Source organism: Alexandromys fortis, unplaced genomic scaffold (genome assembly GCF_014885135.2).
Source record: "Alexandromys fortis isolate MF-2015 unplaced genomic scaffold, M_Fortis_MF-2015_v1.1 scaffold_3, whole genome shotgun sequence".
NCBI lineage: Eukaryota > Metazoa > Chordata > Mammalia > Rodentia > Cricetidae > Alexandromys > Alexandromys fortis.
Window position 1 is genome coordinate 8089162 of NW_026067909.1, and position 19901 is coordinate 8109062.

Sequence of the window (19901 nt, forward strand, 5' to 3'; positions counted from 1 at the left end):
AGAGGCTGGTCACAGTCAGGGAAGGTAGTCTAGGACTCCAAAACTAAATGTGAGATGTTGGAAACAGGTTGAACTATGTGGAGATAGAGCTGGTTACAAGCTAGGCCACAGCCTTTTGAGAGTAGGTGAGAACGAGGCAAGCAGGGAAAGGGGGAGGGCATCAGGCCTCTGGGTTCTTCTAGACTCCTGGCAGAATTTGGGACCCATTACTCAGCACCTTGTGTCCCTGCCAGAAGAATTGTGTCCTCACCCGAAGTCAGCATTGCGATTTCAATCAGTGGTTTTGTTGGTGGTTGTTTGTGTTTATTAAAAATATTTTTATTTATTTCATACATCTATCCTCCACAGTCCCTTCCTCCAACCCCACCACATCCCCTCCCACCATCATCTTAATGTCCTTTACAAAATATAACTCATTAAGTCCAATTAGTGCCACCTCCATGCGTGTGGGCATGGGGTCATCCCCTGGAACATGGGCACCCTATCAGGGGCCACACTTCTAAGAAAATTGACCCTCCCTTCCCCACTAGCTATTAGCTACCAGCAGCTCTTTAGTGAGTGTAGTGAGGGCCATCTCCATCTTCACTCAGCTGTTAGATGGCTTAATCCTGTGCTGGTAACCCCCGCTGATGTGGGTTCGTGAGTGTGGCAGATGTGTCGTGTCCAGGAGACAGCGCTGTATGGCACTGTTCCCCATCCTCTAGATCTTATTCTTCCCAACTTCCCTTCTACACTGTTCCCAAGCTTTGATGGGCAGGGGTGATATTGGTGTGATAAAGATGGTCCCTTCAGGGATGAGCACTCAACAGTCACTTCTCTTCACTTCTCTTCGAGTCTTTGACTAGCCCTGAGTCTCTGTGTTAATCACTGGCCACTGCAGACAGAAGCTTCTCTGACAAAGGTTGAGCGCCGTACAGTCTATGGGTATAAACATATCTAATTGGAACGCGCGTTGATAATATGAGCATTGAGCAAAACAACAGTAGACGGTTCCCTCAAGAGTTTAAGACCTCCACAGCCGTGGGCTTGTGACCAGGTTTACAGTGGCAGGCATGAATTTCCCCTGTAGAGCAACCTCAAATGCCATCAGAAAATGTTTGGCTTGGCTTGGGGCTGGTTAGAAGGGGAGAGTTGGTTATTCCCATAACAGTCATGCCACTCGTATACCACTGGGCATAACTCGCTGTGTAATAGTAGTGTGTTTTTTTTTTTTTTTTTTTTGTAACAATGCAGGGTCCAGCACTGGATAAACCCATACTATCTTTTCTCCCCAGCAACCTGCATATCACCTTTGAGGCACTGTGAAACAGGGTGGATTGTCCTGGTCATTTGCAGATTGATTTCTCTATGTTCTACAACAGTGCTTCTCATCCTTCCTAACTCTGCAGTCCTTTAATACAGCTCCTCATGTAGTGGTGACCCCAACAATATAGTTATTTTTGTTGCTACTTCATAACTGTAATTTTGCTACTGTTATTAAGCCATAATGTAAATGTCTGTGTTTTCTGATGGTCTTCAGTGACCCCCGTGAAAGGGCCACTGTCCCACAATCAAAGTGCAACAATAGGACAATAGGGTCTTACCATGTAGTCATGTAGTTATGGTGAGCAACCAAGAGCATAGATAATAGTCTGTATTGTTTGGGAGAACTCTGGAGTCTCCCTGATCAGTAAGTTGTAGAGTGCTATCCTATGCTTGACACTGAGATTTTCATTTAATAGTCCATGTTTTCTGGGAGCAGTGGTGTCCACCCGTTAGAGTGCCAATATTTAAACTTCTTTTTAAATTATTATAGTATTTTTAAATTAGCTTACAAAGTAGTGAGTTTCACCCACACCCGGCTCCTCTCTCACTGCTCCTATCCTCCATTAAACCTTTAACTCCTAGTATTCCCTCCCTTGTCTGTCAGGTGTGTTGGCTGTCCTTCTCCCCTTTAGGACTTTTCCCCTTGTTCTTCTCATGGGCCTTTTCTGGCTTTCTAGTGTCTATAGATACTCTTATGTTAAACTCACAAATCTTAAAATTCATGTGAAAAACAACATGTGGCCTTTATCTTCCTGGGCCCGTGTTATCTCATGATGTTTTCCAGATCTTGTGGGTTTTGTTTGGTTTTGGTGTGTGCTCATTGTACAGTACTCATTGTACAAGGTTCTAGGTTTCATAAGGTCTTTTTTTTTTAAGAACAATGTGGCGCCGGGCGGTGGTGGTGCACACCTTTAATCACAGCACTCAGGAGGCAGAGGCAGGCGGATCTCTGTAAGTTCGAGGTCAGCCTGGTCTACAAGAGCTAGTTCCAGGACAGGCTCCAAAGCTTCTGAGAAAACAGTGTCTTCCAGATACAAGACCAATACACATCTGAACTCACAGAGACTGTGTCAGCACACACAGAGCATGCTCAGGTTCACAGATGGGATTCTAGTGCTGAGGAGGGGAAGTGGGCACGAAGCCCCACCCCTAACACAGAAACTATCTCCATTTGATACCCACTTGCAAAGGAAAAGCTATTTCGCTCCAATGGAGTCTCACTGGGTATATTAACTATGTGGGCAGGGCCCATGCCCAGCAGTAGATGACCAACAGAAAACAATGATATTTTTGTAGACTTTGTCTCTTACTGCTTTGTTTGGGCATTTTTTTTGTCTTACTGTTCTTTTGCTCATGTATTGTGGTTTCCAATTTTGTGTTTTTATGGGTTTTGTATGTGTATTTTCTTTGTTTTAAATTGTTTGTTTTTTTAGAGAGACAGGAAAGGGCTTGGAGTTGGGTGGTTGGGGAGTGGGAAGGATCTAGAAGGAGTTGGGGGAGGGGACCCATGATCAGAATATACTGTGTGTGGGGGGGGGGGGATTTTTTTCAGGTAAGAAGAAAAGCCAGTTCCTAGAGGTGATTCGGGTACATTCCCTCCGAGAGACAAACAGGGTCCTGTCGGGATGGGTCCAGTTCCCCTTACTACTCCAAGCAGTGCTGGCACCCACTGGGTTAACAGGAAGAAGAGCAGAAGGGACAAAGCTGAGCACAGCCTGTGGCCCAGCCAGACTTAACTTCCCTGCTGTGAAAGGGCTGTGCTCCTCAGCCACCTCCCTCACAGAAACACTTGGAAATGGGAGATAAGCTGCTGGCCAGCTCCACTACTGTTAAGATATGCATTCTCTGTAAATTAACATTTAAATTAAATACAATTACAATTAGAGGGAAGACAGGTGTGTGTGTGTGTGTGTGTGTGTGTGTGTGTGTGTGTGTGTAATTTGGCCAAAGGATACAGCAAATTTCACATAAGAGGAATATGAAAAGAGCTATAGGAATTTTAAAAAGAATGTCAAGCAGGGCCATGGTGTATAGGCCTTTAATTCCAGCACTCTGAAGGCAGAGGCAGGCAGGTGGATCTCTGTGAGTTCAAGGCCAGCCTGATCTACAGAGTGAGTTCTAGGACAGCAAGGCTGTTACACAGAGAAACCCTGTCTTGAAAAAACAAAACAAACAAACAAAAAAAGTCAGAACATCTTTATTGAAAGTCATATGAATCAAAGTATATAGGAATAGATGTTTATTTTAAAATCGGTGGAAAATGGTAGATAGTCTCCAAAAAACCCATGCTGACCCATGTGCTGTGTGAGGTGAGCTAGCTTGCATAGGAAGTGGGTAGAATAGTTACTGACAGACCAGGCAGCCTTGTAGGAGAGTTAGAGCAGAGACTACTTCTTAGACTATTACACACAGCTCTGGGAAAGACAGCATGGTAAAAGCAGATGTTCAAGTTATGAGTGGAAATGAAGGAGCCACAAGACAGCACCCACAGCCATAGCCAAGCACAGTACTCTACAGACATAAAAGCAAAAGATCAGATTCCAGTTCCAGTAGGGAAGACAGCTTCTCAGCCTGGGCCAGTGAGCAGAGTTCTCCAGCCCCTCAGAAGGCCTGACCCATGGAACTCTTCACCTCCCTCTCCCCGGCAACTGGCTCCCTCCCAGTGACGTCATTCTGCCAGCTCAGGTTTGCACACCCTTTATACTTTCCCTTTGTAACCGGTGTAACACCAAGCCATATACATTTCAATAGGAGATGGGCCTTCTGATGAACAAGGGCTTCTTTGGCTGCTGCTTTCCAGGTTTCATTTGCAACAGGAGTCCTGCTTCAGCTCTAGCCACACACCCCCAGGCTACACCTGTTGGTACTCAGTAGCACATCTATAACAGGGTAGCAGGAACCAGGCCACAGCATGACCCATTGGGCTTCCTGGTGGCCCTAAGACACTCCAGTCAACGTGATTGAGAAAGTCTGTCTGATCACTGCCTAATAATCAAATTTCTCCTTCCTTCTCTTCCTCCCCTTCTTTCTTCTCCCCATTCCTCCTCCTCTTCTGTTGCATGTGTGTTGTGTGTATCACATACATGCGTGATACATGGATGTGAGTGTGAGCACACATGTTGAAGGCAGAGCAAGGTGTTGAGTGTCTTCCTCTGTCATTGTCTGCCTGTTGCCTGGAGACAAAGTCTCTCGTTGAACTGGAAGTTGGTCATTTAGGTGTGGCTGGCTGGCCAGGGAGTAAGCTCACAGGGTCTGTCTGTCTGTCTTTACCCTCTCCATTTCAACCAAATGCACACATAGCCACATGTGGCTTTTTAAGTGGATGCTGGGGATTCAAACTCAGGTCTTCATGCTTGTAGAGCAAGCAAGTGAACCATCTCCACAGCCCATTAAGTTTAGTTTATATTAAGCACGAGCCCGTTCCTATTCTGCCTTGGACCTTGTCACAGCAGGCAGCACGGATAAGACTGAAGTGGCCAGTGAGTTCTGGAATAACCACTGGATGTCGTCTGCCTCTAAGCAGAAGGCATGCTTTGGTTCTCCTGGCATCTGGTTAGTGTATCTGTGCTGTAAATGGTCCTCACTTCACTTTCAAATCAGAAACAAAGATCATTTACCCTGCCTCAGGAGCAGAGAAATGGCTGATATTTCCCTGCCCAATGTGGCCATTGAGAGACTCGGCTTCTCTGTAAGGGAAGCTGCTGTGTGTCCTTCTGCCAAATGTTTGTGTTTGTATCTCTCAATGGGAAAAAAAAATCTTTATAAAGTGGTTGTGATTGGTAGAGAATTTGTAGAGAAGTCTTTCAGCCTATGTGGGCAGCTGAGGCAGGGTCCTGCTGTGGGCACAGGGTCCCACATGCAGACATAAGCATACCTGTTCCCTGGGACAAGCTCTCCACTTCTTGTTTCTTCTGAACGCTGTTCTCACTAAATGTCTGTCTAATCCTGTTTGCACTGCCGATTTCCACATCTTCCTGGCCAGCCAATAAGGACAATTGAATGCTCTTTGTTGCAGTGTGCTTGATGGTAGCCTTTGCACTAGATTTTGGAGTGCAAGAAGCAATCACCATAGTGTCTTTATAGCAGGAAGCATTTGGGGAGCATGGAGGAGTAGCTGGTCCAGGCCCAGTGGGGCTGGTCAGCATTGCAGCATCAGGTCACCACTGTCTCCTTTTCTCTTTTCAGAATCATCGACCAGCGATTTGAGAAAGTTTCCTACTTTGTCTTTGGTGACTTCAACTTCCGCCTGGATTCCAAATCTGTTGTAGAGGTAGGTAGGCATGGGTTTCCTCCTCAGCCTGGGCATTGAGTTTCCTTGCGGCAGAACTAATAATGGTAGAGAAATGCTGTTTAGGCAACTTCCATGTCACCCTTTTTATAGATTGTGATTTTTTTTTTATTTTTTGTTTTTTAAGTTAAAATTTTTGCCCGGTGGGGAGGGAGAGATCTGTATAGTCATTTAGCCAGTCAGCCAATACTGGCCTTAAGAATAGGCATTCTGGCGGGTCAGTTGTGGCGCACGCCTTTAATCCCAGCACTCAGGAGGCCGAGGCAGGCAGATATCTGTGAGTTCAAGGCTAGCCTGGTCTGTACAACTTTAGTCCCATTCCAGGACAGCCAGGGCTAAACAGAGAAACCCTCTCTCAGAAAAACAAAACAAAACAAAGGCATCCCTGTGTCCTGCTGGCTCAGTATCCCTTATAGACAACAGCCTGGGGGAAACCACTGTGTGTTGCTGCTCTGGTACCTGCAGGGCTGGGTACCTTTGAGCTCTGGGCTGTTTCGCACTGGGATTTCCACTGCTTAATCCTCATCAAACACCAGGAAACTGGTTGTTCTACTTGATGTAATCCACTGAAGCTCTCTTGGTTCAGGGAACTCTAGAGCTGACAACTATGGGGACTCTAGGCTGGGGGCCAGGGTCCTGGAGTCCCTAGAGTGACTGCAGCTGGCACACTTTGACACCAAGACACTTTGATGCAACCACTGAGATTGGAAGGAAACTATGTGGCTAAGATGTGCTGCCAAGGAAAGCAAGTACTGTGGTGTTGGCTTCAAGGCCAGATTTCTCTGTAGTGAGAGCCATACCTGCCACCAGGTAAGTGCTCAGGCATACAGAGCATATCTATCCTGGCATAGATAACTGGGTTTCTGGCTTCTTTCAGCTCTTTTGTGGTTCTTATGTGATTAGGGCGTACCACCTTCTCTGGTGGTGGAAAACTGGAGGTACCGAAAAGTAAGACACTTCCCCTCTCGCCTTCCATACCCACCCTGCCTGGGCTCTTCTTTAAAGCATGTGGCAGCACTCGGAAATTCACATGCAGGGGCCCGTGAGGACAGCATGAAGTCACGCAGCACCTCGGATTACTATCTTCCCATTAGTTCCAAATCTTGTCACACATTAATCTTCCATCCTCAGTAGAAAATTATTTTTTAAAGACAGAGTTGAGCAGGTGTCTCCATTTGGTTGATAGAAATGAGTGATGTGCCGTTAAAATCATGTGTGTTTAATTAAGCTGGTGGTACCTCATCATGGCAGGCCCATGGGGTACAATTTGAACTTTGTAGTACATGGGGTCTCTCTAGATGCCCAGTGGGTGCAGGGGTCTTCCCTGGCTGGGTGTTCAGTGGGTAGTGGGAAGGGGATCCTGGGTGTTCAGTGACTCCTGGTAGCAATACATCACTTTTTCTTTTATTCTTCTCTCATACATTATATCCCGACTGCAGTTTCCCCCCCCCTACTCTTCCCAGCCCCCCTTCCCACTCCGCATCTCCCCTCTCCCCTGACCCACTCGTCCATTTCTCATCAAAGGAAGAGCAGGCCTCCCAGGGATATCAACCAAACACAACATAACAAGTTACAATAAAACCAGGCACAAACCCTTATATCAAGGCTAGACGAGGCAACCCAGTAGGAAGAAAAGGGTCCCAAGAGAAGGCAAAAGAGTCAGAGATACCCCCAACTCCCACTGTTAGGAGTCCCACAAGAATACCTACCTGCACAACCATAAAGCTTATGCAGAAGACCTAGCTTAGACCCATACAGGATCCATGATTGTCACTTAGTTTCCTTGAGGTAGCAGTGCATCTTAACCGAGCCATGAAGGAAGAAGGAACACTAAGAGCATGGGCAGTTTCTATCTATCAATCAGATTAAAGACTGCCCAGACCTCCACTTTCTTGTTCCCAAGCTTCTGAGCTGAGTTGCCAGCTTGCTGCTGGAGGCCAGCAATTCTACACACGGTGGTTTTCCCCTGCCTCCCCAGAGGCTTCCACTTGGAGCAGAGTAGCCACTGTGAAAGGAAAGGACTCTTAGAAGGCCAGTGCTGGTCAGCCTAAAGCTGCCCATTGTTGGTGAAAGGTCAGAAAGCTTCTTCACGGTAGACTTTTCCTTCTGGGTGGAACACAGGCCATAAGAGAAAGCAACCTATCTGAACAGACTCAGAATAGCTAATAGGCACTCTCTGAATCTGTCCTTCAGGATGTGTTTCTGTGGGAGGACACTTTGGCTATATGTGGGTTAGTGGACACGTGGCTATTCCATACAACAGGGTTGTATGCAAAGTCAGCAAGGAGCTCACCAGGGCCATTAGCTTCACTGCCTGCCCTTTGCCTCCTTATGGTGCCTGGGCAGAGTTGGGCAGCTTCAGTTATCATAGAAATGAAGCATTCTGCATATGTGTGTTCCCTAAGGAAGCTAGTAAGTGCCCAGGGGGTCTTCAGCTTGCCCTGTACCACATAGCTTCCTATTAGCTTCTAGCCAGAGCTGTGTTGACTACTTTGCTAAGCTGGAAGCAGGGATACTGGGGAAGCCAAGTGATGGTGAGACTGGAACACCCTGTCTTCCAGCTACCTCTCCTTTGCTGTGGGTCAGACCATGGTGGGGGCACTGGAGAATGGAACTGTGGGGAATTAGAGAAAGCACCAGGAGATCTTACCTAGCTGCACAGTCCCCTTTTCTCAAGGTGTGAATGGTTTTGTGTCTCATGGCTGCTGTCTGCCTCTGTGAGTCGTCAGGAAACCCGTCAAAATGAGTGTCACCTCCTGGTCTGTTAGAGAACTATTGGCCTTTATGGTAATCTGCTAAGTGTTAGATGTGTCTGGAGCTCTGACCTCATGGCACTGGCCTTGTGGATGGTGAGTTTATGTCACCTGATGGCCGATGGATGCATCTGCAAAGCCACACAGGTCTCCTGTAGTCCTTGCTGTTTGGAGAGAGGTTTTCCAAGAGGAGAGGTAGCGTTTGGGAGAGGACTCTAAGTTTCTTAAGTAAAGTTCCTGTGTCCTTGGAGCTCTCACTGCTGCTAGCCCCTTCACCTACACTGTCCCCATTCATGCCTGAGCAGGTGGTGTTGACTGACTTTGCCTGCACCACTCCTTCTAGAATGCATGCCCTTCTTAGAGTACCAGGCAGCTAAGCAGCTAGAGTTCAAGGTTCATTTTTCCTAGGTTTTACAGAGCCAAGTGGTTGGGCTCTCCAGTGGCAGGTCTGGATGAAGTTTTAGCACTAATTCAAGAACATTTGTATTTGAGAAAATGTCCCCGTGGTCTTGCTATCATGCTGCTGTACAGATTCCCACAGAAGGGACAGACGTGTCTCCAGTCATGGGGAGATTCCCACAGAAGGGACAGACAGTGTCTCCAGTCATGGGGAGAGGACCCAAAAGTGTAGAGGAGGAACCCTTTCAGCCATAAGTGAGGTCTTCGTGCCACCTACCTCAAGGTATTACATGACACAGTAACAGGGCTAGATACACTGTACTCACTGTGGGCTCTGGGCCTTGCCTGAGGAGGGACCACTGCAGCCACTTGTCCTCTCTGTGGGCTGCTTTCCCCATGCACAGTTTGGCTTGTATGCCCCCAAATGAGGGCTCCTGGCACTGCTGTGCTGTGGTCATATCAGTTCTGCTGGGCTCCTATAAACAGCACCCTCCATAGTTTTCTTCTCAAAGCCATTGGGATGGGACAGCATAACCTACATGGCTGTAACACCCCCCAAGGAGGCCCTCACAACAGGGCAATGAGGTCATTGGCACCGGGCTCTTGCTGACCTGATGGCTGTGGCTCTTACCTTCATCCCTAATTCTCGAGTACATCCCTTCCCACTTTAGAAGCCTGGAGCTCCTGTCTCTGCCGTCATTCTGGCACGTGCAGAGGAGTGGGAGGAGAATCAATAGTTTTTAAAATGGATTATTTGCTCAATAAATAAATAAATACCTCTTAGATCTATGCATTAATTCTTGGAGGGCTTTTGAGGCTCTTTAAGGCCTGTGGATTGCTGCTGTTCATTCAACCAGTAAAGCTTACCTTTACCTTCTGTATATACTTTATCACATAAGTAAAGCAAACGGTAAAAAAAAAAAAAAAGGTGGAAAACAATTTATTAGTGTAGGTTTTAAAAGCCCGTTTAGTGAAGCAAAGGTTGTAGCTCTGAGATTAAAGACCCCATATCCTTATAATTTTATTATTACCAACCACTATGAAAATGCCATGGCACATGGTCCTACTACCCCCCTTGAGAAGCCTGTCCCACTGCATCTCCCAGACTCACACTGTTCTGTCTACTGTCACACTCTACCATGTGTGATCTTCTGCCAGGAAAGAAGGCAAAGCCCCCTTCCCCACCTAGGATTGCCTAAGGACCCATAGGAAGCATGTAGCCCAGCCAACCCATGCTAACTGGAGCATTGCCTATGATGGCTTCTGGGGGCCTCTGACTGGGACACCAGTTCATAGACATGGCCACTGGGAGTGCCAAGCCTTTCCTATCTTCACTTCTCCTCTCTGTGCTGTCCTTCCTGGAAGGACCTTGGATACCTCAGTGTGCACACCTGCAGACCAACTGGGGCCCAAGTACTCTTAGGGATTTCTGTACCCTCATTTCTGACAGGTCACCTCCAAGTGACTTTCATATTTCTGAAAGGCAAAGTAAGGAATAAGAAGAGTAAGAAATCAGAAGAGTCACAGACAGATGTCGCTATGAGTAGAAAGGTATGCTGCTCCGGATACAGGATGCCCTCCTTGCAGGAAGGTGTCTTTTGGAAAAGCAGTCCTGGGGCCGAGGGAAGGCTGGTGCCTAAGGTACCCAACACATACAGGTAGTTTATCTACAGGTGGCTCACCTCCTAAAATGAAAGTGGAGATTGATTTTTAGTGCCTGGCCCAGCCTAGACTTTTGCTTTGTTTTCTTAGGCCACTGGATCCCCATTCAGAACAGAGCCCCCCTCAGTTGTCCTGCCATCCTGGACAGGCAAGGAGATTCCAGTCTTCCAGGGAATAGGGCTCATTTGATAGCCCTGCCCCTTGGGGTCTCATGCCATCACACTGGCTGGCAAGATTCATCAGAGGTTAATTAAATCCATCTCCAAAACAATGAAAGGCCAATGAGCTAAGCCAAATCTCAGTAAATTAAATGTATAAAATGCAGTCATTGTTCATCCTGCAGGGAGGGCGGGCTCAGGCTCTGGGGTGCATCCAGGAAGGGACCAGCTTCTAGGCTCTGGGAGCTCTTGGAGCACAGTAGAGACCTGCTTGTCACTTGCAGTGAGGGAGGAGGAGTGTGGGGATGGGATGGGTGGCCTGTGAAAGAGGCTCTGTGTGCAGAGCTGTGAGGCACTGCCCCCAGGAAGAGCAGCTTCTTATGTTTCAGATGCAAATGAATGCAAACATGCTTGCAGAGCAGAACTGAAAAGATGATACTCTGATCAAATTTGGCACCGCTTAAGCCATAATTAAAACATACACAAATTAAACACGATTATCCTGCCGTGTAACAGGACCACGCGCCATTACTTTAATTAATAATGCAGCCTCCAGCAGTCTTGCTGCTGGGATTGCTTGGAGGGTATGTTTTATGCCTTGCACAGTGGCAACTGGCAGCTGGGGTGTTCAGCTGGCCACGGTGACTCAGAGTGACAGCGGTGCCAGCCGCGCCTGTCTCTGCATGGTCTGGACTCACCACACCTGCTGTCCATCACCTCCCTATCAGTGGTGGTGATAGATGCATTTTGGAAGCCGGTCGTCTTTCACAGTCCTGTTGCCAGTTGCTGACAGCTACATGCTTAGGTGCCAGCTGTACCTGTTGTAGAGCAGGGCCTAGTGAAGGCACCACTGTCTCAGCACAAGCCTTCCAGAGGACCCCGCTCCTCTGGAAGTACAGAGTGGCACTGAGGTGACCTCAGTGGTGGCTGTCCCATCTGTGAAGAGCACTTCAGAGGATCCCCAGTGTCACACCCACAATGTGATGAAGACCATTGCAACAGTAAGCCAGTACAGGTTTGTTTCTGCTAAAGTTGAGATGAACCAAGGCTGCCTGGTGTCCAGACACTACCGATATCCAGGGGCTCCTGAAAGTCAGCCAGTGAGGTAATATTGCACCTGGTCATTACTTTTGGTGACTCCACAGGACCCCCTCTGAGAGCCCCTTGCCCTAGCCAGGAGGCTAATTTTGCATGGGGTCCAGCTGAAGTACCTGTGGTCATTGGGTTCTTGTTTGACAGATCCTCTGCTGAGCCCCTGTGTGCACTGCCTACAAGTACTGTGGGCATGTTCCAGACCATAGTAGGAGGAGCTTGAACCTAGGTGTTAACCAGCATATCCCCAGAGGCTCAAAGAACAGGGGTAGCTGTGGTAGTCATGTCCACCCTGCTGTGTGTACAACTGTGTGAATTGAACAGGGGTAGCTGGGGTAGCCGTGTCCATCCTGCTCTATGAATTGAACAGGGGTAGCTGGGGTAGCCATGTCCACCCTGCTGTGTGTACAACTGTGTGAATTGAACAGGGGTAGCTGGGGTAGCCGTGTCCATCCTGCTCTATGAATTGAACAGAAGTAACTGGGGTAGCTATATCCACCCTGCTGTATATACAGCTGTGTGAATTGAACAGGGGTAGCTGGAGTAGCCATGTCCACCCTGCTGTGTGTACAACTGTGTGAATTGAACAGGGGTAGCTGGGGTAGCCGTGTCCACCCTGCTGTGTGAATTGAACAGAAGTAACTGGGGTAGCCATGTCCATCCACCCTGCTGTGTATACAGCTGTGTAACTTGAATGGGGGTAGCAGTGCCCACCCTGCTGTGTTTGTACAGCTGTGTGAATTGGCCAAAACTAAGTCCTGTTTCTCAGCATTTCTGTGATTGGCCATGGCCTTACCTGGTGAGCCTTAGCAGCCCTTTGTGATACAGAGTTTTCCCTGTCTTTTGGAGAGTAGGCATTAAGACCTGGCCTTCATGTGAAGTGGGCACTGCTGTGTCAGAGTCCAGTAGAGTTTTCATGAGCTCCTCAGGGCCTGCTTCCCCTGGTTAGCAGCCCTCAGAATTCTATTTAGTCAAGAGTGCAGGCAGATCTGCATCGTGGCTCTCACCAATTCCTGGAACATTATGCACATTCAAGTTAGTCCCCTGCAGTGAGTCATAGTAGCAGCCCTTCTTTCTCTCGAGCTAGGCTTCCCACAGGGCCAAGTGGACATTTCATTCCCCCTTTGCCTGCAGGAGATTGGGCACTAAGGTGGCAGGAAGCCTGGGATCTGGGGCCTCAAATAGGGTGTACACAAAGTACCACCCAACTTGAGGGCCCTAAAAAGTTATGGTGGTAACAGAATTCCTAACTAAAATCATTGGATTTATTTTTAATGACTCAGAAGAAGACCTAGTTGGACCATTTCTGAATAGGGGTGACAGTATCAGCCATATCACAGTTTGGGTTTTATATTCAGAGTATTTACTTCTGTGAAGATCAGTTCGCATGCCTTAATTAGCCAGTGTTTCTACTGTGTTTCTATTCCAAGACCCTATTAGAGAAGCTAGATCTTTGGACTGAGACTGCTCAAGGATTTGGCTGCATATTTATGGTCTGTCCTGGCTCTTAAGCACTCTGCTCTGCTTTCTGTCCATTCTTCCCAGCTTCGTGGTCCTAGGGACATCCTGAAGGGGTACTGCTGCAGGTATACCTCCAACCAAGGCAGAGAGCGTGACCCACAGGGCCAGCACAGTCTTGTGAGACCCTTCTGGGCCATGGGCGTGGGCGCCTGCTGCATGTGAGCCTCAGCTTGTGCCCATATTCCTATAAAAGTAGGTCGCACACTATCGTGGTGAGGCGAACAAGTCACTCAGGCTCATTAGCGCCGTGTCCACCTTTGTCCAGCTGCTGCAAGCAGGAAATGGCGGGATCTTTATGATACTCTGTTTCGTATGCATGGTTGACAGTGTCCAGTAGGGAGAAGGACAGAAGATGGACCTCTGCAACAGTTGATAGTTCCCTAAACAGCATCCATCGCTGATGCACTTGTGTGTTGTGAACTTTGCACCGCAGGCCTTTATGCCTCGCCCTGTGACCTACAGGGATATCAAGCCATCCGGTGTTTCCTCTACCATTATTGGTAACATCTGATTTCCAAAATGGTGAGGCTCTTCAACTGGACTTAATTTGTTTGGAAAGTCAGAGGAGATGAACCGGGGTGATGGATGGGGCCTGCCTGAAGGAAGCTCCAGTGGCCAGACCTGCTTTGCTCTCAGGCCTCCTGTGTCACATGGAATCCCATTCCAGAAAGCTCAGGAAATCATGTCAAATCCTGTCCTGAGGGTAGGCGGGTCAGACACCACAATCCTGCTCCTGCAGCCAGTCTACTTCCTGATTTAGGTGAGGCTATCTTGCTGTGCCTCCCCACCCAGTGAAGCACACTTGAGCTAATTGAGGAGCTCTGGGACACTCAACTTTTGGATCAGTGAGGATGTTTTATGTGCTGTGCCTTGTAGAGCACCTGAGAGACCACAGATGTGATGTAGTGGGTCAGAGCTGCCACAACCACAGGTAGTGGTTGTAATGCTGGCATGTATGTATATAGTTTCTACTGCCTGGCCACAGACAACTTCCCTATGGGACAAGTCACCCACTGACTTCCACCTCGATTTCAAGGGAAATGAGGGTGTGCAGAAGCTATGTGTGTCTGTATGCATGCCCAAAGTATGAAAGGTTGGCAGGGTGAATCAGTACTGTTTGTATGTGCTATTTAGCCATGAGTTTTTATCAGACACAATTAGACCTGGTGTGATATTATCCTCGCCAGCTCCATGATGGTGTTTACTTCTGTAAGGATGGCAGTAGCTTCTCCACATGGTCTCTGGATCTAGGACCCTGGTCTCTGCCACAAAGGGCATAGACCAGCAGTCAAGATGAGCATCTCTTATGTGTGCTGACTTCTGATTCAGTTGCAGTTCATATCAGGGAATTTGTTTGGATTCTATTTTCATATATTGAATACAAGTCTTAAAATCACCTGCTTCCATTTTGGAGCTGTCACTTGAGTGACTTGCCAATCGGCCTTATTGTCTCCTCCATGATATGATTTGAAATAATGTCCATAGATACCAGTTACCGAGAAATGGCTAGACATTGCTTATTTATGTTTTAAAATTCAAGTGGCTATCGCAGGACAGTGACAGAATGAGAGGCCTGCCACATTTTAACTTTTAAATCTCTGGTGCCTGTTTCTCAGTGACCTGCATCCAGACCTAGAACTTCATCCACTATTTTATGGCTGAGGCAAGTATGTTCTGGATCTGAGATGCCCGATCTGAGGAGGTTACAGTGTCCCAGCACTCTGTGTCAGTGGCAGCAGTGAGGGAGAGCTTTTCATTAGCATTGCCAAGGAAATATTCTTAGAAAAACATTCTATTAAGTTAGCAACATATGATGTTGTAAACCCAAATTTATATTAATGTTCAGTATTCTAAGAGGACTATTTTTTTAAACTTTATTTAACTTTATTTCATGTACATTGGTATAACGATGTCAGATTCTCTGGAACTGGAGTTACATACAGCTATGAGCTGCCATGTGGGTGCTGGGAATTGAACCCGGGTCCTCTGGAAGTGCACTCAGTGCTCTTAACCACTGAGCCATCTTTCCAGCCCTAAGAGAACTATTTTTAACCTACATAATAGTAATTCTCTGGGTCAATTCTTCATTTTGGAAACATCAAAATGTGAGCTTAGTGGTTAGAACTGTCCTTGATATGTTTCAAGGGACATCTGTGTGAAACTGTCATTATGTCTAGGAGCACTTGCTGTGAGTCCTTCCCTCCTTCAGCAGAGTGTCAGATTGGCTGGGAACTGTCTATAGCCAGTCCTTTTCTGTCTTACCCGTCCATCATCTCTGCCCTGTGATGCTTGTGGAGCTTTACCTCTGTACATTTTTTTGACCGAATTTAGCTAAAAGCCTTGGGTGGGAAGAAGAAAGACTGAACCAGATGGATGTCTTCTGTACTGTCCACGGTCAGCATTCCAGTGAGGAGCCTTTCCTTGGCTCACATGCTCTTATCAAGGTGCCAATTATACATATAAGCTGGGCCTCCTTGGCACAAGCAATTTCTTGCCATATACCAGCTGATATCTGTCTGGCTGCCTAGACCAGTGCAGGTTCATCACATAGGCTTCAGTTATCTAAGCCAAAAGGGGGTTTACTTGTTCAGGAGACCTAGAAGTGTCCCATAGTGAAAGCAGAACCTTCATTGATAGTGACCTGTGCCCTGCTGACTGTGTCTCCTGACCCAGTGGCCCCCTGCGCAGAGGCTGTGGTCAGAGAGCTTCACAGTCACCTGCAGATCAGGCAGGGCTAGGAAGGCATGCGAGCCTTGCACATGTGTGAGTGGCACTATTCGTGAGTGGCATTAATAGATTCGCGTACAGATAAGATGGGATATGGCCACCATATTTGTAACTGAATATGGATGCTGAAGGGGGTCTTGTGAGTGATGGCTTGTGTGGACAGAGTCAGGAGAGCCTCACTTGGCACGAGCCCTTCTGTGTCCCTGAGTCTTCTAGCCCCACTCTGTGCCAGCACCATGCAAAGGGAGCAGTTTGCCCAGGGGCTCAAACTTCCTTCAGAGTTCCCGCTCCATTCACAGCACAGTGGAAGGCAGCACAGCCATTCTGGCTTCACTCCCAGCCTCGCCCTTCTTGGTCTGAGATGCTGCCCCTCTCTAGCTAAACGTGCTTCAGTTGTTGCCTCAAACCAGAGTTTCTACATAAAGGTTTCCTGTCTTGAGTCACCGCTGTTGTTGGAAGTCTTAGAGATTGTCACTAAACTGTAGTACTATGAAGCAAAATTCATCTTGGAAAGAGCGAACAGCCTGTGGGACACACAGCTCAGATGGATGTGAGGGCCCAGTACAGCCCATCACTAAATGTGTGATGTTGTTCTGGCCCTGACGGAATCCAATTGCATGCTACTGGGATAGACCTCTCTCTTCCTGCTGTAGACATTGTTTTAAGGCTCATTTCTTTTTAAAACATCGGCTTTCCAACATTCCTAGGAACATCTGTGTGTGGCTGAAATTTGGCCAGCCACAGCCACCCCTCACCCCTTTGTCCCCAGGCCTTTGTTCCTGATTTCACGCTATCAGAGGGTCTGCATGTTTTCTTGCATGAAGTTGTCAGAAGAATAAAGGCTCAGAAACAGGGTCATGTTTAGAGGATGGGCATGAAAAATTGGTAAGATGTATCTTTAAGCCCACCCACCAACTGTTGCCCGCAGCAAGTAAAAGCAGGCCCGTGTGAGGAGCAAGCACCCTGCACTCTACCTGGAGTGGGTCCACTCCTTCCTCCCAGCAATCCCACTTCTTCCTTCTGCCATCATGCCACAGGCACATGCCAAACCTGTGAGTGCCAGGCAGTTCATGTGCCTGAGCTAAGCACCATTTTCAAGAGCGGGACATTCTCTCCTTACTGCTTTCTGTGAAGACAGACTTGGTTGCAACACAGAACCAGTCATCCACCATCTGATACCTTTACCCATGGAAAAGCCTCTGGAACTTGGTATGACCATCCTGGGATGAGGATTGCCGGACACTAGCCTGAAGCTGCCAATAAATGGATGTCTGGTTTTTAGTGGCACAGACGTGCCAAATAAGGTTTTACTACAGGAAGCTGTAGGTCTTGGTTGCGTGGTGCCCAGCTGGCAAGATGGGGTTCCACAGAGGTGGAGTTGCTGCCATCCTGCCTGTGCTCCATCCAGGCTGTCTCAACACAAAGTGCTAGTGAGGCGAGGTCCTAAAGCACGGACAGGCTGGGGATGCTCCATCAGGAGAGTTCCCACGGAAGGCTTGTAGCTTAAAAGACCAGGGGATGTCATGGCTTCTAGGAGTAGGCTTGCTTTGTCATCTCCAGTTGTAAGGCGGTTTTCCCCCCGAGGAGTGTTGCTTATTCTTTGTGTGGCCCTCAAGTATAAGTGCTTCTGTGGCCTGGTCAGGTCTGGGTGCTGTCTGTCCACCCTTGTCTTGGCAGAGCAACCAACATCTCCAGCAAGGGAGCCCTAGAATCTTTGGTTCCGCTAACTCATGAAGTATGCATTGAAGTACCTGGTTTCCTGGATTCTGCAAACGGAGTTGCAGACATGGTTCCCTTCAGGTTCCACTTGGAGTAGGGGGGATGCCTAATCGTCTTGGGGGTGGTTTAACTTCTATCCTGCCCTAGAATGGCTGCCTGTGATGTCTGTTAGGGGGTGTCACTGCTTTGTGATTAACTCTTGACCCACCCCTCACCCCACAAACCTTCTTGAAGGAAGGCAAAAAAAAAAAAAATAGTGAGGCCAGGAGGCTCCGGGTTTTTTAACAGCCTGGGGACATCTGGCCTCTGGTTTTCATCTGCTGACTAAAGTCAGGATTAAACCTTGCCCCCACTGCTTTGTGCAGTTACTGGTGAGTGACAGGCTACCTTAGACAATGGAGGCGTCAACCCCTCCCAGAGCACAGTCCTGGACTGGACAATGGAGTGTCTGGTGGCTTTGCAAGGTCCAGAGCTGTCCACCAATCTGCCCATGTCTCCCCTGGGACAAATTCTGAGATGCTGTGCTCTAGCCAGAGGCCAGACAAGCAGGCCCAGTGAAGAGTTCATGCTAGCTGTGTTCCCCTCCCAGATATACAGGGGTTCTGCAGATGCTGATGCTGGCCAGCATGTGGCTTGTTGGCTTAAGCCCTGGCTGAGGACTGGGGCCTCCATCCCCTCAAAGAGTCCCTCACTACCCTGGCAGAATCACTCCTGGGATGCCTCCTCCCTCTGCAGAGATGTCAGGGGAACCCTGGATGTCACAAAGGGATAAGCACCCACCTGGGGCATTCATCCATCTTGCTACCAGCAGATATCCTCATCTAAATAAGAGACAAGCATAATATAGCTGTTGTGGAGTACGGTGGCGCACGCCTTTAATCCCAGCACTCGGGAGGCAGAGGCAGATGGACCTCTGTGAGTTTGGGCCAGCCAGGGCTATGTAGAGAGACCTGTCTCAAAGCAAGCAAACAAAAACTTTTAATGGTCAGTATGCAATGGGCCTGTACAGGTTTATACAGGTCCCAGCATTGAGAGGGAGAATTAGACTCAAGTTCCCATCCGTAACCAAAAAGCTATCTCCAATAGACAACCACTTGCAAAGGAAAAATTAATTCTCTCCAATGGAGTATATAAACCACATTTAAAGGCAGGCCCCATGCCCAGCAGTAGATAGTAGCCAACACAAAATGAACTCAATGGTATTTTTGTAGATTTTTTTTTGTTTCTTGTTGGTTTGTTTATCTTACTGGCCTTTTGTTTGGATATTATGTTTTCCAATTTTATGTTTTCATGGATTTTGTTTTTGTATATTTGTGTTTCTTGTTCTTTTATCATTGTTTTTTATTCTGATTTGTTTGCTTTTTAAATTTTCCTGTTTGTTTTCTAAAGAAGAGGGTAGGGAGGTAGAAAGGATCTGAGAGGAAATGGGGGAGGGGAATATATTGTATGAATTTTCAATTTAAAAATGCTCTGTTGAGGAGTGACTTTAACACAGATGCATTTGCTATGCTTTCTGGGTGAACTAAATAGGCAATTTGGAAACACATTTGAATTGTCTGCCTCTGAGGAGTGAAAAGACCCCTGGTTCGGTCTGCTGTGTATACCCTGTTTCTATTCTAGCCTTATAAGCCATAAGGGGGCTCCCATATCTGGGCTCCACCTATGGTTCTACTCATCACTTCTCAGCTTAGTCCTCGTCCATCTACTTTCTGTCCTGTCTTTCTGCCATGGCCACCACCCTTCTCACATTTCCGTACCCCTTGCCTCGGTTCCACTGGCTTAGCCTAAAGACAGGGTTCTCTTGTGACCCTCATTGCTTCATGTAGCCACTACCACCTCCATGCTTCCCAAAGGCTCCTGCAGCCCCTCCCTTTGTACTCAGACTCCTGCCCCACCCCGGCCTGCCTTTGTTCAGGCTGTGGTTTCTTCCCATCTGCTTTGCTCTAACCACCTCTTATTTCTCCAAGAGCCTCATTAGTTACCTACCTGATCCCCAGCCCATGTCAAGGTTGCTGAGACCACTTGGCTTGCTGAAAAGCCCCACAGTGTGGCAAGGAGGCCCAAGTAGCATGTCCTGGTGGTCAGTGGACACAGGGCTGCAGTGGGCACTGCAGTTCTGGTACCAGAGACCAATAGAGAATGGTGGTGAAAGCTTGACCTAGGAGTCCCTGTCTGCCTAGCCCAGGGCTAAATAATCCTTTGGAAACCCAACCTGGTAGAGTGCACCATCTGCCATGGCAAGGTACAGAGAGAAACTTGCCCAGTGAAGGCCATTAT

At 47.8% G+C, this 19901-nt stretch overlaps 1 protein-coding gene across 1 annotated transcript in view; it reads left to right on the forward strand.

Annotated features, from left to right (window-relative positions):
* The window catches only part of Inpp5a (inositol polyphosphate-5-phosphatase A), a 194325-nt gene that overhangs the window by 149126 nt on the left and 25298 nt on the right, over positions 1 to 19901 (forward strand). The window contains exon 9 of the mRNA XM_050137015.1: positions 5491 to 5575. Coding sequence (XP_049992972.1) covers positions 5491 to 5575 — 85 coding nt within the window. The remainder of the gene's footprint in view (positions 1 to 5490; positions 5576 to 19901) is intronic.